Source organism: Dysidea avara, chromosome 9, assembly GCF_963678975.1.
Source record: "Dysidea avara chromosome 9, odDysAvar1.4, whole genome shotgun sequence".
Lineage (NCBI taxonomy): Eukaryota > Metazoa > Porifera > Demospongiae > Dictyoceratida > Dysideidae > Dysidea > Dysidea avara.
The window spans coordinates 4,676,160-4,701,826 of record NC_089280.1 but is presented as its reverse complement, the minus strand read 5'-3'; the positions used below and the strand labels follow the sequence as shown (position 1 = coordinate 4,701,826).

The following is a 25,667-nucleotide window of genomic DNA, read 5'->3' as shown; positions in this document are numbered from 1 at the left end:
GTGAAGGTAGGATTTAACTGGTCACATGCAGATATCATTGTGTGAATAAAAATGTGTTTGGAAAAATTACAGGATATGCTTACAGAATGCACCTAGTTGTGATATACATTTTTACATACCACAGTTCCATATTTTCCACGAGAATCACTATTTTGTGACAGGTATAAGATTTAGCATGTTCACTTTCAAACACATTTCGACAGTACTGTAAAATACTTAAACATTATTTGTATGTATACTGGTAGTTGTACACGCTTAGCTTGTGCATGAATGTGTACATAATTATGTGCATGAGTTTATGCAAATACAATACATAAATCCAATTATGTCAGTTGTGTCATGCATGCTGTATTATCAACTCTTATCTATTGGCCGGATCAACACATGTAAAGTGTGATATATGCATGCAGCATAGCCTACTTATAGCCAACATTACAGCATAAAGTTACGAACCTTGTCACCACACCTTAAGGAGATAGCAGCACAATGAAAGCTGCACTAAAACAAAAGAACATTTTGACATACAGGTAATGATTCAATATATACCTGCATGTATGCACATGCACCTAGACTATACAAATTCATAGCACAACATAGTGTGAACATGTGTGTGTGTGCGCGCGCGCGCGCGCGCGCGTGTGTGTGTGTGTGTGTGTGTGTGTGTGTGTGTGTGTACCATGCAACAATGTGTTGGTTGCATTAATGTATTTAGCTATCATACACAAAAATCTTCTACATGATTATTGAGATCAGGTATATGTATGTGGTTGCAATGGTATATATACCTGTCAAGGAAATGTGACAACTTTACAAAGAAATTTGTTACTATAGTATGTTCACGTTGAGCTGAATCCTCAAAAATATTTAATAACTCATGGATGCAATTACACACGATCTTGAAATTTGGCACATTTGTAGTACTGCTTGACCCACTAAAAATATTTCAAAATCTTTTTGTTTAAATGTTTGACATAATATTTACGGCCAATCAAAAGTTTCACAATACATTTCCTATGGGGAAGCCATATATGTACAGTGTCCATTACGGCCCTTTCCCGAACTTGTAATGGAGCCAAACCATATGTGTCTGTTGTTGACACCTTTGCTGTTACCAATAATCATCTGGTTGGCTGAAATGTTAACTCTGTTTTTCAGGATTCAGCTCAACGTGAACATACTATATATAGGGCCATGATAGGGGACACAGTTTAATCTCTTTTTCACATTTCAACTACTGCTCTGTCAAAAGTGTGCAGTTCCTGCATCCATAATATATAATGTAGTTAAATTATATATTTAATTCATTTAATTATATAAGTTTACCTTACAGCTCCTGTATCTATCAACACTCTTGTGTTGGTATTGTGATAGCCATTCGTCTACTTTTACACCAACTTTAACATGGGGACAACAAAGCGGTCTGTTGGCCATATCCTGCAATATGTAAGCAGAATGGTAACAGCAATATGAACTGCCACTAAATGTTAATAGCACAGCTTATAGTAACTTCAAAATACCAAGTAAAATCTCCTGTCAATTTATAACTGCTATAGCTACAGCTGAAAATGAAACAATGTAGCTACTCTGATATTTTCTTCTTATATGGCAACAAGTACTATAGGTTTTCTATGAATTTGATAGTCTTCATGATCATGTGTAAAGTATATGTGTGTCATCAAAAGTGTATGATAATTATATGTGTATAGCACACTCTGCATTCAACAGAGACTTACATACAGAGTTTCAGTATCATCCAGATTCACACTCCACACTATCCAGATTTTAAGCCTTGTTATGGGTAATAGCAATATTATTTAAATAACAAAATGCTGGTTACGACAGTTCTAAGATTTCTAGCCATCTGGGCACAAAAATATGTGCATCTGGATTGTACATGATGGAAACACAATATCCATTGGGATATATGTAGTAGTAGTTTAACATGCGCATGTAATCTGTATAGATGTCACAATAATTGTACACGTGATGACTATATGTGATACAATTATAGTGTCTTTTTAATGTATGTTGTGTATAGCAGAGTACATAAGTGCTCATCAGTTCATAGCTAGTTTTGTTCTTAGCTAAATGCATAGTACTGGAAGCTCATTGTTAATGCACAAGTGTCATGAAGCTAGTGCTAGTTTATTTTATTATTACTGGACAGACAGAATCACTGATATGTCCAGGGGACCAGCCCGGAGTAAGTTACAAAAATCAATAGTTACAGCAATAAATCGTGATCGTATAATTTAACTAAAAACTGTTCAACAGATAGAGATTCGATTCTTTCAACAGGTAAGTTATTCCAATCATTTATTGTTTTGGGAAAAAAACAGAATTTGTATGAATTGCATGGTTCTAACTGAAGGAGTGATGAAATGAAGTGGATGTTGGTGGTGTGTAGGATAGAATGTGGTGGAAAATATGGAGGAATCTTCAAGGCCGAGTGATCATTAATAGAGTTATAGAACATTAATTTTTAGTCTTGAAATCATGCATCGATGTGACAAAGTGGGCCATGAAGGTCTTCAAACATAGATGTAACACTACTATTCCAAGGATGTTACCCATTGAGCACCTTGTCTTTGTACCATTTCTATAGAATGAATAGAGTGGGTCAATGATGATGCGTATTCTAGGGTAGGGAGGATAGGAGACAATAACTATGTACTTATGTACATACTGTACATAATATAAGGTTTGAGTTATAACTGTTATTGATGGAGCACAAACCAGAGCACCATGAGTGCTATCCTGTAATTACAAGATCAGGTTATACAACAGTCTATTGACTAATAAAAACTAAACACAATGATGAGCTGCTACAAAATAATATTCTAGCCCTAGCCCAGGTTTCTGCATAATTATCAAAACAATCTTGTATATTACACTGCAGACACATATAGTCTCATCTTAATTCATGAATGTAAAGTATGCTTGTTACAAATATGGTTGCTATAATTTTGTAGCTGCAATCTTTTTATGATTTCAAATTAGTGTTTCCTTTACAGTTTTTCATTCCAATGAATATTTCAAATAACTTATAGCTATGTGCCTGTCATTTCTATAGTATCATATACGTGTACATAACTAGCTATGTAGACATTTCCTTAAGCCAGCTGCATAGTTAAGTTTTATGAGTTAGCTTTTCCTTGTCACTATAATCATCATTTCTATATCCCTGGTATGTCATTACATTTTCGCATCATTATACTTGCCTTGCTGTGGTATATCAGTTATATACCAAGCATAACGTTTTCTTCTCCACCACAGGTGTAGTATATAGTAGTAGTCTTGAAAAGTGGGAACAGATCTAGATCTATTGCAAGTATGATGCAATAATATAAGTCTAGTAGCTATATTCCAAATTGTAGCAATGGGCCTTGCACCTTTATATGTAAGGGGGCATAAGAAAAGGGACCTATATAGCAGTTAGACATAGAATTTGAGATATGCTAATCAAAGAATTCCACAACTTACCATCTATTCATATTTCAAATTTCAAGTCAATACTCAATTGTTTCATAAGGCCAATGAAATTTGATTAGCAGTTTCGCGTCATCGCCCGCATGCTTTTGATACACCTGCATGGAATTTCATTATTGGTATTTCAGATTGAAATACTCTAATAGAGCAGTCACTTTTACTCTAATGGAGCAATGAGCTACGTATACTCTAATGGAAAAATCACTTGTTATAGATTAGTAACGTATTTTAGCTATTTAATGCAGGAGTAATCAATGTAGACTCACTTTTTTGGCAGAAATCTTCATGTTTGGGATGTGCGTTGTGCTTTTTGGAAAATAATGAATAATGAATAATAACCGCCCACCCGCATCAATTTTTCAAAAATCTGAGCGAGAAACTGGTAATCAAGTTTCATTGGCCTAAAGTTAATACAAATGTTAGTTTCCAGGGTTTCTGGGGGTAAGGAATACTGATGTTTTGTATGTGGTCTTGTCAGATGAACAGGCAAAGTTGATTGAAGGCTTTTCAGATAAAGCATGAGGGCTGTCATTTTTGTTATCTCATTATGGAGATTGAAATGTATTACACTTCAGAAGTCATTGTTGCGCTGATTCAGCTATATCTGCAGCTAGCTACATAATCCCATGTGCCATGTAGTGCCAGTTATAATTCAACTATTGGGCCAGGCAAGTTAATTCACTGTTCATGTCAATGGTGTTTCAAAAACAAAGCATGAGGCTGGCAGAAGATCATTTCGAGGGTCATTTTTTTTTGTTTTTTTCATTATGAAGATTGGAATGTGCTATATGCTTCAAAAGTTATTGCCAGCGGCGGAGGAAGTAGTTGATGTGAGGGGGGGCTTCGCTGAGCTGACCCAGACTTATTTGGTAAGGTGAGACCAAAAAAAAAAAAAAAAAAAACAAGGTCACAACCAACTCACAAGAGCTTTCCACCTCACCAGCTACCATTTCTAGCTGATAAACTACATAAAAATCCTTACATAGCTCGCTACACACAGACTACTTTATTAGTGTGACTGCTCTATTAGAGTATCTCGATCTTTATCACGGTTTTTAGCCCCACTCCAAGAAAGATAATTTCGGTGTGATATCATTCTGAGGGGGGGCTAAGCCCCCCCTCAGCAGACCTAGGGGGGCTTTGGCCCCCTAGCCCCCCCCTTTCCGCCGCCTATGGTTATTGCTAAACATTTACTAATTACTATTAAACAATGTAGCGGTTGTTTAGTTGTTGAGTCCACTACACAGCCCTACACACAGATAATAACACATGAAGCTAGCAACCTAGAACCAATTTACTGTGTTGGAGAGGCATTGTGCAAAAATTATGGACAATTTCTGTTTTATTCTTATGTGATAGGAAAAATGGAGTCATTGGTGAAGCTAGTACTGTGAATCAACACCTTGCACTATTAAATACAGTCACAACAAACTCTTATCTGAATAATCTGATTTGTTGAGACTGAAATGGTGAAACTTTCAATAGTATCACCACCTGTGGGACAAATGAATACTCTATATGAGATAACCTTATTAATGAGGTGTTATGATTGGGATCTGTAGCTGCCAGACATAGCCACTAAGAGAAATGATCCTATAAAAGAGGTTCCCACTCACTGGCACTCAGTGAGACTTCATATATTCAACAGTTGATGGTTAGCATTTTTTAGCCACTATTATAGCATGTGCAAGCAATCATAGGGGGATCTAACAGACACTGTTTGGTGGCGCAAGGGCACAGGAAATTGTAGGGGGGAGGTGGAAATGAAGTTTTAGGATAAAAGCATAGACCGGGTTTTTGCAGGCTATACTCAGCCTTCTATATCCCATATTAATAATACTAAAGAGTATTTAGGAAGTTATGGAATTCTATTGCAAGCTATTTTCCTCTCGATCAGGGTTGGTATAGTTTGATTCATGCAGCACAATTACATTCTAAGAGTCTAGTTGGACAACTCTTAAAATGTTTGAGGTTGGCTCCCTGTAATTGAATTTGAGGAGCATATTGATGGTTATAAGTGTGTGCTTTGAAAAGCATAGGAAATTAGTAAATAGAACCTGTTTGATGACTATAATAATGTGTGCTCAGCAAAATGATTTAGTGTCATGATAAAAAATGGATATCAATTGAATGTCCTATTAAAGTAATGACTGCTCTATTACAGTAAATCTCAATCTTGACATGAAAATTCAAACTCCGGATTTGTTGCTTTGAGTTTGCAGTTAAAGTGCATGTATACACTAATTATTCTTCTGCACTTCAATAGAGAGTGTGTACTTCCCAGCATGGTAAAACTGATGCCCATGCCATACGGTGTCCTAAAAATTCACAGAACAGGGGTTGACAAAAGAGAGTTCCTAGATCACCTTACGCAAGCCTTACATGACTGCTGAGGAACCAACTGCTCAAATAATTAGACCTCCATGCATTAAACATGTTTCTACCTGTACAATAACCTCAGCCAATACAATTTCTTAGTGCATTCAAGCCAGGAGCCCATTAATGCTGTCACCTATATGGATTTCTGGTCGGGATATTTAACTGCTAGATATTGTGATATGTTGACCATTAAAATGGATGCAACAGAATTTTTGTAGTTTATCAACAACATTTTCTGAGGATATGTGAAGTACATACGTACATACATACAAGTGTATGAGAAGAATATGTAGGAATTTAAAGTTGAGTATAGGGCTAATAAGCAACCAATTATTGACCATGTTTTCCCCCTTTAGTCACAACTCGCCATAGAAGTGTCCTACCAATTTCCAGTTTTTACACCCTATATGCTATTTAGTAGTGCTTGGGTTGCTCAATAGCTGTGTTTCATAGACTAGTTTGTTTTAATGTTCTGCATGCTGCATGCAAAACATTAATTATTGACTACCAGCACCTATTATTAACCACATGTACATTTCGCTGCCTACATGTCATTGCAAAAGAACATTAAAAAATAAGTACACAGAAGGTATTAGAAACAAGGTACTTTGAGTACTGACCACAGTCCTATGCTATACTACCTTGTCATTGCTGCTGCTGCCTACTTGCTATTGTACTATTTAAAACTTACAAAGGTAAGGTTACCCCTGAAGTTAAAAAGACCCAGTGAAGAAGAAACCAAAGCTGAACCTGACCTTCAATCAACTGTAATGCTAACTGATTTGGAGATGATGTCTTTCACTGTCTGTATGAAGATGAGTCTGTGGTGAGTTCAAGGTGAGCTTGGGTTGGTGTTCCCTTCAACCCTATCTCTAACCATAAACTTACCTTCATACAACTAATAATAATAATAATTGAATTTATGACTGGCTAAATAAATTCAGTCCTATTTACAGTGACTGGCTAAGCATCCACTTTGTAATGCTAGGCAAAGCACAGAGGACAGACACTTGTTGGAACCAGCTGCACAAAAGATATAATACAATATCATAGAGGAGCTTGTTATGGTGTTCCCTTGAAAGTTGTGGATGAACTGAAATAGCTACATACTTAGGGGTGATAATTGATAGTAAACCATCAAGATCCACTGGGTTTCCTGTGTTTGCATATTGTTGAGAACACTGGGTTGATAAACTGTTGATAGATTCACTTAATTGTTTTATCTATCTTAACTATGATATTCTATCCCCTCTCTGAGATGATTAATATTAATCACTGGCTTTATGAAGACTATGTTACCATATTCACTACACAAACCACGCCCTACCCCTCATTAAAGTAGCACTTAGATAGCTGAGTGAGTACAGATATCCATATACATATTTGGTATGAATTGCAAAGAGTGGTTGTCTAATGAACATCTTAAGAATGAATGGTCAATTGTGTAATAACACAATAATAATTTAACTTTGCAATCACCATATTTGGTTGTTTCAAAACAGGATATAGAATATTGAAGTATGTACTTATAAGGAAGCATACAGTGCACAGTATAGTGAAACCCTATTCAGATGTGCTATTTCAACATCACAAGATTTGTCGGCCTACAAATAGTTAAACAGCTATTCAGTTGAGCAGTATTGACTAGTCTACAATGACCATTACTATTATTATAACAATGCTACTTTTAGGAGTAGTGCTAGCTGATGATACTTGTGATTATGGTGATGTGGTTCAAGGTGACTGTCCCATTGATAACTGCTGTGATCTAGGATATGGAAAATCAAGCTTTACTTACATCTCCAACAAACCTGACATTTACAAGATTAAGAACTTTTGTGGACATAGTCGCTCAATTCTTAGTGGATACTGTGACACTCTCACTGACGGAGGAGGATGGTTAGTTATTCAGAGGAGACAAGATGGAAGTGTTGACTTTAACAGAGACTGGGTGGATTATGAAAATGGATTTGGTAGTTTGTCTGGTGAATTTTGGTACGGGCTACATTCCATTCACTGTCTTACTAATCAGAGGCAGTGGGAGATGCGTATTGACTATATGTTTACTAATAGAACCAAACGTTATCTGTTGTACAATGACTTTAGAATAGGATCAGCTTCTGAACGTTATCAATTGATTATTTCAGATGGAATTCCAAGATTCTCAATAGATCCATTTGCTCACAATAATGGAAAATACTTTACAACAAAGGATAGAGACAATGATCAGCTGGTTAGTGGCAACTGTGCTGTAGACTTCGCAGGTGGTAATGCTGGTGGATGGTGGTATGGTGTTTGCTCCCACAGTGTTCTCAATCATCTTCACAACCACACATATACAATATACCTCAATGACCAGTGGTATCGCCTACCATTTGTCGAAATGAAGATCAGGCCAAAAAACTGTATCATGTAACTTCATCAGAGATAACATGTGTGCATGTGTGTATATATGACTTTGACTAACTGTGTTAGTATTGCAAGAATGGTGTATACTGTACTAATAGATATTAAATTGTAACAGTATCTTTCGTAACGGGAAATTTATTTTGGGACAAACCCTGCGTAGCTATTTCTATTTACTTTTCATATTCACACAAATAACATGCAGTTTTAAAAATAGACTTTTTACGCAAATTTCAAATGTTCATGTGTATAGACATGCATGCACATTGGTCCACTTGCACTGGCATACTCTGTGCCTTATAGTGCTGGGTGATATAATACTTGTGTAATGATGGGTGTTGTTGGTCAATTAATTAAATGTATCATGTGACATTGTGGACTGGAATGTACTGGAATATTTGGTTGATTCCCTATTGTGAAAAGGCAACCATTTCATATGGTATAAAATTAAAACCAATTGCAGCACAAAGTCTTGGTGAGGTGTTATTGTTATTGCGTACTTTATGGCAATCACTGTAGTCCTGTACTATTAATTCTCTTAATATAAACTGAAGAACCTGTCATTCTGGAAGGTTTAGTGGATTACCTGTTAGTTTATCCTAACAGATCTCTGTTAGAATAAGACAGAGTTTAGCCTTATTTTTAATTAGTAAGCAATATGTGCAATACAAAGTGTTCACCAGTTCCATACAGTGGTATTATTATTTTTACTATTAGTATAAAGCTGTGTGAGACTGTACTGAGACATTAGCTAAGTACTATGAATTACTGGTGACCTTATCAAATGGATAGAGCAATGGCTGACTAAAAGAAACCAAATACATTAATAGAATATATCAGCTGTTCCCTGATGATTGTGTTGTGTATATATAGAATGGTTGTATACAATCACTGAACTGGACTAGTGGACTGGACTGTTGGACTCAGGTATTTTTTCTTTTTTCACCAAATATTGGTCAACTGGCTATTGTTTTATTATAGAAAATTATGTTAATCTTATGTAGTTAGACCACTCCCACCTCCACTCACAAAAGAAAGCACCATAGCCATGCCAGAATATGTCAGCTTTTCCCAGCTGCAGTTATACAGGATTTACTGTATGTATCACCTACCAATGGAGGGAATAGCAAGACAGTCACTTAATTTTGCTGACTCAGAAGACCATTACTTGTATTATATATAGCTAAACATGTTCTGTATGGTTTATACTCCATGATAAGAAGAATGGTATAGTCATACATGACTCTCTGGAGATCATGCCATGAAAGAAATGCTTGACTGTAAAACAGATGAGTATATATATACTTTCATTATATTAAGCACATTGATGTAACAGCTGTCTCTTTCAAAATTGAATGGCAATTGACACCTGCTCATTGTGATAATTGCCGAGTGTGCTAAAATGCACAGGCAATGCAAAGTAGACAGATCTACCTGTAGTTATATTCTATATTAAATGTAGCAATAACTACAACCAATTGCCCAAATATGTGCTTAAACGACAGAAGAAAGAATAAAAACCTTGAGTCCAGTAGTCCAGTCCACCATGCAGTGCAGTCCACTAGTCCAGTCCAGTGATTGTATACATCTGTATAGAATAATTGATTCCTTAGAAGATTCACTGTGCCTGCAAAGAGACCTCAGTACCATTCTTAATGTTGCAGATGCAATTGAACATTGACAAATGTGTAGTATTAAGGTGTACAAGATCATCATCTCCCGTTAAACTTAATTGTAAATTAAATTTCCAAGTAATAGAACAACATCGATACCTGGGAATTATTTTCATGAAAGCATGCAATGGCCACATCATATTCAAGCCATGTGCATTAAAGCAAGCAGATAATTTCTTCGTCATAACTTGAGTAAATGTAGTGGCAATGTTAAGGAAAATGGCTACCTTACCTATAAGACCATTGTTAGCATATGTAGCTTGTGTCTAGGACCCTCATGAATACTTAATATATGACATCGAAAAAATCCAACAATGTACTGCAAAATGGGTTCTTTCTGATTATAGTTATTATATATAGTAGTGTGACAGATATGTTGAACCTCCTTAAATGGCCAACCCTACAAGAGAGAGAAGCCACATTGCTAGATTAAGCCAATTCCACAAAATTGTTCATCAGCTCTCTTCTTCCATACAACTACCACCATGTTTCTTACAAACACAGTATCCAACCAGACAGCTTCATCAACATCGGTTTATCATCCCCGTCAGCTCCACTGTAGTGCATCAGAAAAGTGTCTTCCAAGAGAATGGAACAACTTACTTGACATTCTTGAAGAGCAACTGATCCACAGAGATTTTTATTAACCACATTGTTATCAAACGATAAATAATTTTATGTATGCATGTATGGTATAGCTATGTTAATGTTTTTCATTTATTTGTAATTACCTGGGTTAATTATCAGCTATATCTTGACCCATTATATATCATAATGATAATCATATGATTGTAGAGCAACCAATAGCTTTCTCCAGAGAACTGAAACAGCTATCGTATTCAAATCAGGTGTGAAAGAGGTTTTGAACTTTGAATGCACATTTGATTTTAACCATTCTGTAATGGAGGTCATTATTTTAGGCTCCACAGCAGGTTTTAATGCCCCAGCATGTTTCACACATTGACAGCTCAGACCACTTAGCTCTCAGACTTAGACAGCTCAGACTAACCACTGCTAAGAGCAGAAAGTATCTATCTATAAGGCCAGTAGTCAAAGCTATGTTCAGCGATGGTCTCATACCCAGGCCACTTCATCAGTTTCAGTAGTTTTTTTTATCCTTTTGTGCGCCGCCAGGAGTCAGTTTATTTCTTCCACACCCACACAAAGAAAGAAGTGGTCTGGACCCAAGATAAATTCAGCGAGTGTAGCTCAGATGCAGAAGTGAAGGAGCTAGAAGATGATCATGCAGGATAGTTCAGGGGTGGATCTAGGATATCAGAAGGGGGTGCTAATATGAATGGTTAATTGGCTTATAAAAGTGACAACTGGTTAATACAACTAGCTATAGTGTGCAAAGCACACTCAGCATGCAGAGCATACTCTATCTAGTGGTCTGAGGGCATGCTCCTACTGCAAATTTAGCCTATTCAGTATTAAATTCGGTAATATTTTATGATGCCACTTTGTTTAAGTGACACCTAAGTGTAATATTGATGAAATGACACACTTGTGCTGTAAAGCATTAATAAATAAATAAATAAATAAACAGTTGTAATAGCTATAGCTGTCATAAAGGCACAGCCAGTAACTAAAAATCTATTCTTTACATAAAGAATAGGAAGGGGAAGGATATGAATATCAGCTATACATGATCTATTAATTTTGTGTTTGAAATACCTTAATTTAGCGGTACATTAAATTTAGCAATTTAAGCATTTTGGTTTTTTGCTAATTGATTATATCAATTCATGAATTAATAATATATATATTATTGTAAATTCATCAATATACAAGATCACTAAATTTAGTGAATTGCTTGGCTGTACTCAGAAAGTGATTAGTATATGGCAGGATGTTTGGAGCAATGGTAAGATAGCAGTGCACAGGTCAAGAAAACACACCGACAACTTCTTGAAAAAACAACAATATTATGATGGATGTTCTATTAGAGTAGTTGACTGTTCTATTAGAGTATTTCGATTTTTAGTGGTAAAGTCTCACACCAAAAGTATAATTTGAACCCCTCTTAGTAATTCTAAGAAAAGATTAGCCATTCTCCCTTCTCTTTCCATCTTGTCATTGCCCATGCATACGTATAAGATGCAAATGCATCTGTACTGCAACTTCTAGAAGCTTCCTAGCTTGCACCTAAATCCGCCCTTGATAGTGCTTGGCCAAGGACTAGCTATATGTTACAATGTTAATTTTCTTTATTTGGGTAATTTTTTTTGCAAATAATTAGAATCTATGAGTGATTATACGGCAAAAACGGGAAGCACGTAACGGACGAAGCAGCCCATAGCTACCAAATCCAACGGTATGTAGTCATATATTGTGTGCTCGTTATACGTTTAGCTACGGAAATTCGTATATATTATTAACTCTTGGTATAATAAGTGCGGATTTCCCACAAACACTTGCCGGGACCCGCCCTTGTGAGAAACTGACGAAAGTTCGTCACAAACCAGGGGCGGATCCAGACTTATGAAATGGGGGGATCAAAATGAACTGAGGCAGTACATTGTCTCTGGTTCTCTGGTTTGGTAAGGTGAAACCAAAAAAAAAAGGTCTCAGCCAGCTGACAATAGCTGTCCACCTCACCTACTACACATTTATTGCTGATAAAGTACGTAAAATCCTTAAATAGACCCTTAGCAGGTGAGCTGCTACCGTAGCAACACCTGCCATCTTGGAGTACAACCCGTTTATAAAGGCTGCAGCACATGTTGCTGTCAGACCTTCAGTGCTGGACACTGTAAAGTACGAATAAGAATAGGCAACCCTGGTAGCGTTGCTTTCTATAAGAGTAAAACAATACCCAGGAAGTAGAGCTTCCTTGGCATTCCACAGCAAAGGTTGACCAGGTTAAATGTACGCTTTCTCCCACGCTGTCAGGGTTTCAAAATGGATTGTAGTCCAAAATGGCGGATGTAGCTATGGCAGCAGCTCACCTGCAAAGGGTCTATAGCTCACTACACACTGCTCTAATATTGTGACTGATTTATTAGAGTGACTGCTCTATTAGAGTATCTCGATCTTAGTAAGCTAAAAATTTTTGGAGGGGGGTCAAGAGCCCCCCTGACCCCCCTGTATCTACCCCTGCAAACCCAAAACTGCATGCTATAAATATACTATGCAGAGCGTTGACAGGGGTGTAGCTAGAAATTTTAAATAGGTGAGGCAGACCTTGCAATGCTTTATGAATGATGCTTGCACTCTAGTGTGTATGTGTACAATTAGTATGCATAAAATTCTCCAGCTAGGGGGTCTGGGGGAATGTCCCCAGAAGATTTTTGAAAATTAAGCATTACAAGATTGAACCTGGAGATAATTTTAGTCCCTACTATTATGATAATTGCACGTTATGGTATTTTATGCATGTAGCTCAGACCTTGTCTTGAGTAGTATAATATATAAGCACTGGTAACATGTCAATCCAGGGGGTGTGGGTTATGCACCCCTGGGAATGTTAAACCATCTGAGATTGATTGCGAGAGCAATTTAATCAGAACTATTATATTAAAAATTTGCATGACTGTTAAATTAGGGTGAGTGCTCTATTAGAGTATACCGATCTTGCTTGACCAGTTTCTGAAAACCTCAGTATAGCTAACCCACTAGAGGATGGACGCCTACAAATTGAATAGCATATAAACTTTGTTAATGCAAGCTTTCCATGCATCTAAAAGGTCCAATGTAGCTCTCAGTTCAGTGACTTCAGTCACCAATATTTGGTGAGGCAACTGCCTCACCTGCCTACATTGTAGCTACACCTCTGGTTGATACTTAACATGGTGTATAAGATAGAAGCAGGCATTTCCAGACAAAGTTTTCACATGCATTAGAAATTTGTTCATTTCTCCTCGAGAGAAAAACGGATTCTAAAATGCTTAGTGTCAAATTGTAGCTAATCAACTAGGCTAATCTTGGTATAACTTGTGGGAGGTAAAGTGTAGGGTGCTAGCAGAAAGTTTAAATTTACAGTTTGAGAAAATGCCAAAAGTTTATATGGCTGGAGTTTCCGGACACCACTAAAAAAGATATACCTGCCATTGTTCTGGGAAATGCTGCACTCTATTGAGTGTCACAGCCCAGCAGAGACTGATAGCATTCTGTTTGTCTGGTTACTTTATTGATGACAGCGATTTTTTAGAAGCAAAACTGCTGCTCGGACCATGTGAGTGTCTTGCAGTGCTTTTGAAGATGTAACATTTGATCTACTGCCTAGAAACCTGTATCAGTCCTTGCCTTAACACTGAAACAGCATAGTTAAGTAGTGTGGCCCCGAGGATCCTTGCTTGGGGCTTCTCCAGGCTGCTGGTTGTGTTGATTACACATACCAGTTAACACGTCGCAGGTAATGGGCTTGGATTCCAGTTGTACTATCTCTAAATCATATATCCGTTCACTGAATAGTGTAACTGATCATTTGTGCTGCCTATGGTCGCTTAGAATTACGAACGGTGCCCTCAATCTCCTGTTAACATGTGTAGTGAAAGTTTTTTACACATCTACACATGCAAGCAAATTGTGATGTGCCTTGGCAATCCTTAAAGCTATCAAGTATTTTATAGTACACAAGTATGGTACTTACTGTAGGTACTTAAACTATAGCCTGATTGGTTTCTATTCCATCCTTCAGTAGCAGATTAAAAACGAAGTGTCCAGAATACCCAGTTGTCCTGAAACCACTTACCTTAGCCTATATCCATGACGTCTAATAATAGTAGCCACATAGATCTTGTCTTCAAAACTACTGATCAGCATGAGGAGCGGCATGTCAAGTCAATCAACAAGGCCACTCCAAGTAGCTAGAGTCTATATTCATTGTTTCCTGGTATTTCATTAACCTCAAACATGCATTCGAGTGGACGCCAAGTTTATTATTCATTATAGCTACTTCTTGACAATTTCGTTGTTTTGCATACACAAATTTATGTGACTGAATTTGGAAAACCATCGATATACGCACAGTAGCAATTTTGTAATAAAATGCATTTAAAACAATGGCAAGCTTCAGAAAAAATTATGCAAGTTTTTATTGCCTCACTGATCAGTGAATTAACACAAATCTCCTTGGCATCATTGTGTTTGCCTGTTCATAGGAAGTTCAAAAATCCTTGTTTCATCTCCATACACAGGAGGGCTTCTGAGTTACTGATGTTTGTTTACGTTGCGTGATGAAAGAATTTACCAATGATCTTTCTTCAGTGAATGTGCCCTCATTCTCAAACACAGAAGTTTACCTTGGGCAAAACCTATACCTTGGTGGATTCATGAATTCATGGCAAACACAGTGAGCCAAAATTCTACTCTGTATGCTGTTGTATCAGTAAATTATGATGGTTTATTTAAGCGGCTGTACACTCTTGTATATACCTTGAAGCTTAAGCCAAGCATTGTATTAGTCATCAGTTTTTAAATCATATCCTTCCTTAAGACATCTTTTATACAAGGGTATCTCATTTCTGTTTCTAATCCATAGTGGAGAATTCTTTAGAGAAAGTTTACAGCATGAACCACAGTATGTACCTGATAATGTAACTGGTGTTTTCTTAGTATTAACTCCACTAGTTGCTTTCAACATATCACCACACTCTTTAGCTACAAAATAATTCATGAACACTGATTTGCACAGTATGTGCAATAGCACTCCATGCAATCTACTTAATGAGACATGCATACAACTAAAACTTTTGCAAGCTTTCCTAGATATGCATCGTGTGTGATCAGTGATCACAGTGGATACTTAATTTGATAAATGTACATACCTTTCTTCTCCACTTGCTTTTGTAATCGCTTGACTTTATCTTTCTTGTTTTCTTCTTTACTTCTCGATTTCTACTTTGTTTTTTCCTCAGCCTTTTTTGTTATTATGTCCATATTCTCTTGGCTGGTGAGCACTCTTCCACAACTCTTAGGTTTAACTGTAGGGATCTTGTGAGGAGCCTTAGGAACAGACAGAAATTGGTAGAACAAAGTGGTTTCATCCACACATATTCAGGATAATACTTTTCAAGACAGGCATTATATCTTTCATTCACTGTAGCATTAAAGATGGCTTCATACCATTTCTGAAAGAGCTTTTCTTCCTGTTTTTCAGATATTTCTCAGCTGTCCAGTATTGTGCTCTCTGTATTTTGTAATGACTTGGAGGCATGACACCTTGACGATGGACAAATCAAAGGAATAAATGCCAGCCCATGTATCAGAACTTCAGCAGTGCTTGCCGATCTGTACGATATATCCCTGTCATCCTAAAGCCTGATACAACATTAGAAATAGTCATACTTCACATCCAGCCCTTGCTGAACAGTTGAGAAAACTGGTATCATGTTATGACTCTTCCTGGGTTACTGATCATGAACTCATGACAGACTACTTTCCACAACGCTTTTAATGAACTGAAACATCCCTTATCTAAGGGCTGTGACAAGTGGGTTGTATTGGGAGGTAAAGCTTTCTGCCTTGCTGCCAGACTTATTGTCTCTGGACAATAATGAGAGGATTGGCCATCCAGCATCAGCAGAATTTGTCTTGCAGATGGTGCATATTGTCCCATATTATCATTGATGATAAAGAAAAGCCTGCTGCATCACACAGCCTATACAACTGTAATTTGTGATTTATCTCCAAAACTAATAGCACAAGCATGACCACCCTTTTCACGAGCAAGCTTTAGGGGGTTTAGGATCCAGTGGCATCCCAGACTCGTCCATGTTAAATATCTGTCCAGGCTTACCACACAGTTTGTTTCCTTTATGGTCTCCTAAGGTCAAAAAACAAGGACAAATCTGTGTAAACTAAACAATAAAAGTACCTATAACTAGTCAAAGTACCTCATGATAACTTCAGGGTCCATCACTTTGCCCCTTACATGGGATACAGACACTGGTGCATGTAGCACAACTTGTGGATGCCATTTCCTGAATAAATCCCACCACCCGTGGCTAGTGGTGTGGTCCATTCCTTCACTGTCTACTATTGGTTCAGCAATAATCTCCAATCTGGACTGGACATACCTAATTTGACAAGAACAAAGCAAGAATGTCACAAGCTCATGTTCTTCTGCTAGCAAATATGTTGGAGGATCACTCACAGCTCCACATTGTACATGCCCACTGACTCTGTTGCCCAGAGTTGATGTGGGAACTGTATAGCATTCCTAATACTCATCTTGGATGTAGTTATTGCATGTAAGACTTGATTCATCTGCGATTTGGTCCACTGTTTGTAAACAGGACGTTTTCTGGTGTCCCTACCCATCGAACCAACCTTATCTGATGATGATATGGCCTTATTCTTCACTTTGTATACTCTGTCGGCAAGCAACATAGCTACACTTTTCCTGAATTGTGATTAAGTTAGGTAAATTGTGCATGCATCCAAAAACAAACTTCCGCGTGGGAACCTGACGTTTAATTGATCACGTTACCAAGTCAGGAAATCAGGCTATTTCTTTAATTCTAACAGGAGTAATTCCAATATGCTTGTACTGAAGGTTAGATCTACTAGCCACCATCACACATTAGTTTGTGAAGCTGTGGAGACAGGCCGTCTGATGCTTATGCGATCATCCGAGTATTGATGTTTTTGGACACTCTCTTTCGAAGGTCACTGCAACTACATCAAATCCCTTCATATTTTCAGGAGTTTGTAGTGATAGACCATCATAGCGCTTCATTTCCCATCTAGGAAATATCGCATCCAATAATACATGGTGGTCAGAAATACCTGAGCTGCTTTACTATACATGTTACGGTGCAGCTCACATTCTAAAACATGACCGATTAAATATGGTAGTTATACAAATAATCATGTATTTTAAATCAATCATGCAATCTTGACTATTAACGCAGTGTTTGATATTGGATTACTTATTACCTACTGATGCTATCAGTTTATATTTAGTCAGGGAACGATCTTAAATCTCCATCTTTATGTAACAATGGTCACTTTCACCATTTTATGTGTTTTGCTTGTAGTATTACAGCTGATGACTATACCACTAAACCACTTGTATTTCCCAGAATCAAGTTTAAACGTATGAAGAATTCCTGTTTATATCAGTAATACTAGGATCTCTGGTATCTGGCTGTACCATTTTAAGCGTCTTCTGGTGTCTGTGGGTGTGCTACAATACACTCTGTTATATCTTAGATAGTGGCCGCTCTTTGTGAAAATGGAATTTTGATTTTCTGATGAATTACCTTTTTCCCTAATGTTGATTTGCATTCTGATCAGAGATAGTATTTTTTTCCATTTCTTGGAGAAAGTTAAGTTTACATCTCATCTAAACCTTTCTTTAGCTCCAGTGTGGTAGTTATTAGATGCTGCTGAGAAAGATGCTGACATTTTTAGCTGCTTTCTCTCTCATGATCATCCTTCCCTGATATGTCTGTGCTTGCTTCTTGCTACCACTTAATTGTGCCATTTTTTAATCTCTACCAAATTTGATCTCGTCGTTTGGTGCATGTTAGGAATTGCTGTTGTCAAATAGTCATTTAATCCTAATAAATATCATTGCTTGGTTTGAGTGTTTTCAGAATTGCAGAGACAGCAGGCTTTCTTGCTTCTTTTGTATTTTTGGCAGTGTCAAACAGTCAGTCTTCAGAAGTGAATACTCTGTAATCTTTGTTTGCTACTATTTCAGGATTTTACCCAAGAAATTGTGTAGCTCCAAATAATGCTGGTTCATATCAAATGCAGTTCGTTTGATTTGGTTAGCATTACCAAATCAGCATATACAAAGTAACATATGACGGCATCAGCTTTTAATTTTGAAAGCTCTATACCATCAGCACTTTACAATTTGTGATATGCTGTTGTTTCGGTTGTTTCCATATTTTTACCTGTGTATTCTAGGAAGTCTCTATCTGCTTTGATTAGGTACAACATTTTGCATGCATTGCAAGCTGACACAAAGTATCTACTACATACTTGCCGTTCCAACTGGACTTCTAAACAGGATTGATAATAACCTGCTTCAGAGGTCTTGAGCTTGCATAGCTGCAGCGACAAAAAATATTGAAAGTTTATGGTACCACAACCATGCTCAGGTACACCTCGCCTTCCAAAGAGTTTGCAAAACTCGTGAATAAATGTGTCTGTCCTGTGATGCTCCTTTTGAGGTTTAGCACCATGTTAGTCAGCATCATTACAAGCAACATTCTTGGTGCTGTCATTGAAGGTTACTGCTGAAATGCATTGCACAAAGATTTTCAAGTAGCTCAACAGCTTCTGGAGAGGCTGGTCCATATGTCATTCTATCTTTCTCTTGATGTTCTTTCACTAGGCGATTGAGCTTTTTTTGAGTTGATGCACAATGATTATCTGAAGTTGAAGGGGCAAATAGAGTCCAGTTTATTTTTTCAGGATTAAATCCTTTCACCAGCTGGTTTTCCTCAATTTTTTCTAAGTTTGCTTCTATTAGCTCAATCATACTTTCAGCTGAACCACCAAGCACTTGTCCTAAACATAAGTCTATTTCCATTAACAGCTACTCCTCCAAGCTTCTGAAATTTTGTGGTGCCATCACTATTGGCATTAACAGTACATATTACTACCAATCACAGAGCATGGTTTGTGAGCAGTGCTAATTGTATGGACTTCTTGTCTTCTCATGTAGCCTGCACATCTTTCATATATTAACTGCAAATTTGTGGCACTCACAGATAGAATAAAGCGTTCAATACTGCTGTAATCATTCTGGATATTTTTGCTAGTGCAATTTGATCAGCCAGCAAAGAATAGTATAGTTGCCGTATAGCATGAAAAGACATTTTATTGTCCTCTTTGGTTTGGAAATTGCACAGGGCCAAGGTATTATCTTGTGCAGTTGCTAATGTAAAGAGCCACTTATTTTGTTTTCTCTTCAGATTCAACTTCTACACACTTAAGGTCAGAACTGCTTGCCTCATGCACATCATTAAATCTGGTTTTCTCAGGTTTTGCTTTTGGAGTGCCCTATTCTTTTGTGTCACCTGGCCTAAAATTTCCTGTGCTTGAGTAAGCTCTCTTTCTACATCTTCAATTTTTGTTTTCGTGTAACTTAATTCTTTTTCTTGCTGTTTTCCTCCAGTGGCATGTGACTTCCTTCTAAATGGCTGAATTTTTTGTCATGGAATATGACATCAACTTTGAGTCTGACTTGCTGGAAAATGTAACCTTCTCGATAAACCTGTATTTGCATTCATAGGATCATCTCTTTTCCTTGTTGCAATTGCCGATCAATGTAAAGGTACATTTTACCAATAGATAGACTGGGTGTTTCCCACTTTCACTGAAATAAATGCAGATTTCTGTAAAATTCAACATTAGGAATGCAGGCCTTAAATTAACGTGCGGTCAATGGACAAGATCGGCACAAATAGCACATTGTCTGCACATAATTAGTTTTGGGCGGACACCCATGTCCTTGCAAAACCAACAGTGGTACCATAAAAGCTGATGTGTGCATGTTTGTTTGTAGTGCTAACAATAACTGTCACTTGGTTGCTAGGAGATACTACATTTTCCCAAACCAAGGATTTACCAATGCCACCTCCCCTTTGTGTACTGCTATCACCAGCAGCTGTTATGACCACAGTCTGGTGATATGTTGCAGCTATGTGGTTGTGTTTAACCTCAAAACTTTCAATGGAAACTCTCTATTCCAATTCCAGCAGTCTATACAAAGTGCTCCTCTAGCTCATGTCTGTACAATTTGACGCTATGTCTGTACATTTGTGAATATGTAAGGACATTTATCCTCAGCACCTTAAAAATTAAATTAAGGCCTGGGAATGCCATGTAAATACAATACTGGATTGACTTAGTACACTGAAACTTGAGCACACTGAAATGCTTCACATAGCAGTTCAAGGGAAAGACCATAGCAAACAAATATATCCTCAGAAAATGGCACTGCATAGATCTGCATTGTTAAATACCACATGACTACTCTGTTTTGGAATCTTGAACCACTTTTGTTGCATGCATGTATGGTTGGTTTTCACGTTATTATTCAATAGACTAATTTCTATTACATTAGTTACCCGACATATGCAAGAAAATCCAACTAATTTGCATAAGAGATTTAGTTAGTAGTAGCGTAACAATAAATTGCAATGAGGGTGACTGCCATATTAGAGTACTTGATTGTGTAACTCTTATGTATGTTAGCCTATTGTTTTGTTTGACTATTTTTGTAGTACTCTAATAGAGTGCATATTTTTTCTGAACACTTTAAATACTTTTAATGCAATGCATATAGAATGTTCTGGATGTAAATCACGTTCTGGTGTAGTAAACTAAAATTTCCATTTATAAGGTAGAAATTTTAGTGAGGCATGCAACTATCAGAGTGGTAAAAAGTTTGGGTGTGGAGGTCCAAGGTTTGAACCTTGAACAATCATCAGTGTTTTTTCTGCACTTTTTTTACTTCTCTCAGCAACTGTTTATTAGAGTATCTCAATTGTGCATTTTTTGCTTTATATCTCCGTAACTAATGCCCTCAGTACTTTCAAATCACAAAAGGTCCATGCTACGATGGTCACCCTATCTGCATACAGATTTTAAAATTGTTCCTGTCAGTAGTTTACCCTGCAGGCGTGACAAAAATTCACACTTGCGATTTTGGAAAATTAATTGTAACTTTATATATACTACTTCTACCAAAAACTGGAAGATAAGTGAGCTATAATGCTCTTATGCGTTCCAAATTTGAAAAGTAAGGCTTGCACGAGTTGTGCAGATTTTGTATGTGGTGTGAAAAGAAAAATTATTGAAAGAAGAAAATGTGAAGAAAATAAGATGAATTTTGAAGGCGCATATTTCAAAGATGGCTGTATTGATTTTGCTTGAATTTGGTATGGAAGATGTCCCACCCTGTGGAAATATTTCACAGAAAAAAATTGGCTATTTCTGTGTAGCTGTTAATGAGGTACAAATTGGTTCCTGTAATATACTCACTTGTCTGTTGTGCACCCAGACGAATTGGCTTTCATTGGCAGCATGAGACATTATCGTGTGTCCTGATTTCTATGATCTCTAATCCAACTTAATTATTAGAATTACATGCATTCACAGGGTATGTGAACACTGACTTCCTGTACATACATCATGTGATCATGGCTGATAAGGGAGTGCTGAAGTCAATGGAATATCTCACTTGTTCCTTGTGTTGTGAAGTTTTCAAGAATCCCAAGTATCTGCCATGCTACCATTTCTTGTGAAGAATGTCTGGAGAATGAACAAAAACAATCACAGATCTTCTGTATCAACTGTGAGCAACAAGCTGTTGTTCCAGTGGGAGGAGTGAAGGAGTTGGATAATGCCTTCTTTGTCAACCACCTCATAAATAAGTTTATTACTGAGCACAAAGAAAAAGGTGACATAGAAGTGAAATGTAATGGGTGCTCTAGGGGTGATCCAACTGAAGCATTTTGTCTATACTGCAGCTTGAATATGTGTAGTACATGTAGCAGCAATCACAAGAGTAATCCCAAAACTGCAGGTCATTCCATTGTTCCACTAGTGAGGTTAAGAGATATTTCGAAGCAACCAAAACCCCGGACCTTGACATGTGAGGTACATGATAGTGAGCTACTGTACTACTGTGAGAGCTGTGACCAGTTCATCTGTGTGTGGTGTACAGAGAAGGACCATGATGGACATGATTATGACACTGTGGAGAAGAAGGCTGACAAGTACAGGCAGGAGCTGACTAAGATGGCAACTGCAGTAGATGAAATGAGTAAAAGTCTTTCAGAGGCTTTTAATAACATTGACAAGGTGGAGGAGTTGTTGAAGAAACAGAGTAAGGAAGTACATAGAAAGATTGACCAGTATTATGACAGTTTGGTGCAACAGTTGTTGGAGCAGAAAGAGAAAGTAAAGCGACGAGTTGGTGAAACAGCATCACAGAAGGAAATGGTACTGAAAGAAATGCTGTACACACAAAAAGAAGCCGCAAGCATGAAAGAATTGTATAGTGCTGTAGAGAAAGGTTGCAATGAAGAAATGCTGTCTGTGAAGAAGCATGTAAACCATGAAACAGAGCAGTTGAATGACAAGTACAAAAAAGTTGTATGTCTCACAGAATCAGCTGTGATTGATTTTATACCTGCCAAGATGCAGTTCCCACAATTTTGGTCATTTTATCATTGATGCTAATGTATGCACATCTAAGGCAACTGATCTTCCACCATATGCAGTTGTTGAACAGAAGGTCGAATTTACCATCATCACCAATGAATGTGATGGCCGTCACTGCTCTGGTGGTGGAAAACATATACAACTACTCCACTATGCTACAGGTGCATTCATCAATGCTGAGATTAAGGACAATAATGATGGAAGCTATCTGGTTTCCTTTGTACCTGTGTCACATGGTGAAGTGAAATTTTTAGTCTCAGTCAATGGGAAACAAGCTAGTAGGACCCCATATAGCATTGCAGTCAGGAGATACTCAAGCATAATTAAACCTAGTGTAATAGTGGAGGGTGATGATGATGACAACTGTAGGATGGAGAGTCCCTGGGGTATTGCATGGAGCAGAAAGGGTACATGGCAGTGGCCGACTACACCCAAGATTGTGTGTATCTATTTGATAATGACAACCATTTGATAAAAACATTAGGAAACAGTGGAGATGATGAAGGCCAGTTTCAATCACCTCAGGGAGTTGTGTTTGATGAAGACAACAACTTGTATGTGGCTGATGGTGGTAACTTCAGGGTGCAGAAGTTTGATAGTGATGGTAATTACCTGCTCCAGTTCAGCAGTCAAGGATCTGATCCAGGACAGTTTGATAGCACATGGGGAATTACTGCACACAATGGTAAAGTGTATGTTGCAGATGAACACAGGCAATGTGTCTCGGTGTTTACGACTACTGGTCAGTTTTGTTCAACTATTGGACTAGGAACACTGGATGCCCCACATGATGTAACAATCAATCATGATAACCACTTGCTTACAGCTGACTTTAACCAAAACTGTGTATACACATCTACACTGGATGGCAAGTGCATAGGAAAGGTCGGCACTAAAGGATCTGAGCAGGGCCAGCTTAGCGGTCCATACAGTGTCACTACTGACATATATGGCTCCATCTTGGTTACCGACACATACAATCACCGTATATCAATCTTTGATAAAGATGGAAACTTTGTGCACTGCTTTGGCTCCTATGGTTGGGGCCATCATAGTAACTTTCATCTTCCAAATGGAATAGCAATCAGTCCTAATGGTAGCATTAATGTTAGTGACCATGAGAACAAAAGAGTACAAATTTTCTCTCTTTAGCATAGTATATTACTTTTACCTTTTTTGTTTGCTTTAATTTTATAACTGAACATGATCAGTGAATGTACTGGATCTTCTATAGCATTACATGTAACTGGACACATTTTTTTATTATTAATGTATTTGTGTGTGTGTATGTTGATTATAATACAGTGTGTTAAAGATTGTTTGGACAATTAGTTATGCATTAATTATATGTACACTTACAATTTTTTTATCAGAATTTGTAGTGGGATGTGCTTATATTGCTTTACACTAAGAATCTGTGCAGTATATTAGTTTAGCTGCTATTGTTTAGAGAAAACATCTCATCTCTGCTATTGCATACTTTATGACCCAGAATTTTCAGCCCAATTTTTGTTGCAATATGAAGGTTTCCAGAGGTACAGTTTTATGGGCACTGGCTGCAGCTTGTAGTACTGGTGAGCATCACGGGCACTGAAAACATAAAAGCTAGCATGCATGCTAATTATAATTTTAGTTTATCTCTATTTTGTTTGCATTAATTTACAACTGAACATGATCATTGGATGAACAGAAATATTGCTTTATACTAAGAATCTACGTGGTAATTATTTTAGCTAAGAGAAATGTATCATTATTTCGATAGAGCCATCAGGAACACTAACAATATACTGTATGTAGTCAAAAACATGTAGTTCTTTTCAAATAACTAAAAAGTTTCCATGTATTTGCAAGCAACTAGTTAAACAGTTTTTCAGTGAAAGGAATTTATTGTTGTTCATTTTAAACACTGTGATTTATAGCATATAGGCTCAGCACTTCAGAATCATTTTTTTTATTTCATGACTTTTCCAAGCCCACACTTCCTCCACAACTTCAACTTCATCTGTGGATACTTCCTCTTCGCATCATCTCCCTAGTACAGTGGAACAGCTACAAGCAGCTCATGTTTTAATGATCAACTTTTTCCTCTCCTGTGCCATCCTCATTGCATTAACTAGCTACTTTTCACTAGTACATGATCTGTAGTACCTTTTCTCCCAGACTAATGACCTGGATACCATCTGCAATATTATTGGTATGGTGGTGACTTGTCTCCCCAGGGTCTGAACACAGTCACATTTAGTTGTGTTTCCTGATGCTGTAGTGTTAAGGCTGTATGTGCATGTAATATACATATAGTGACTCACATTCACACATTAAATATATGTGCAATGTGAAAATTTCCCTCAGCACTGTCAGCAGCTATATATAGGCTACTTTCATCTGTTCAGTGGCTTAAGCCAAGCCAAGGGCTGCCAAGGAATTGAATTTTGCTGACAGCTAGGTTTCCAATTTTCCATTGCATGCACACTTATATCTAGTGTGTCCTAGGGGCATGTTCCCCCAGGAAACCTTGCTATATGTTATATAGGAATATATTATTGATTTATGCTTGCTTCTCCTGGAATATAAAGTTTCAGGAGC

At 37.3% G+C, this 25,667-nt stretch overlaps 2 protein-coding genes across 2 annotated transcripts; both read left to right on the top strand.

Moving 5' to 3' along the window:
* Window positions 1-7,546: 7,546 nt before the first annotated feature.
* Window positions 7,547-8,284, top strand: LOC136266574 (ryncolin-2-like). Its single transcript, XM_066061577.1, has one exon. It carries the CDS (start codon window positions 7,547-7,549, stop codon window positions 8,282-8,284), a length of 738 nt encoding a protein of 245 aa, XP_065917649.1.
* Window positions 8,285-21,768: 13,484 nt separating this feature from the next.
* LOC136266573 (tripartite motif-containing protein 2-like) lies at window positions 21,769-24,236 on the top strand. The gene is made up of 4 exons (XM_066061576.1): window positions 21,769-21,870; window positions 22,119-23,002; window positions 23,061-23,491; window positions 23,569-24,236. The coding sequence occupies exons 1-4, from the start codon at window positions 21,769-21,771 to the stop codon at window positions 24,234-24,236; spliced, it is 2,085 nt and encodes a 694-aa protein (XP_065917648.1).
* Window positions 24,237-25,667: the final 1,431 nt, after the last annotated feature.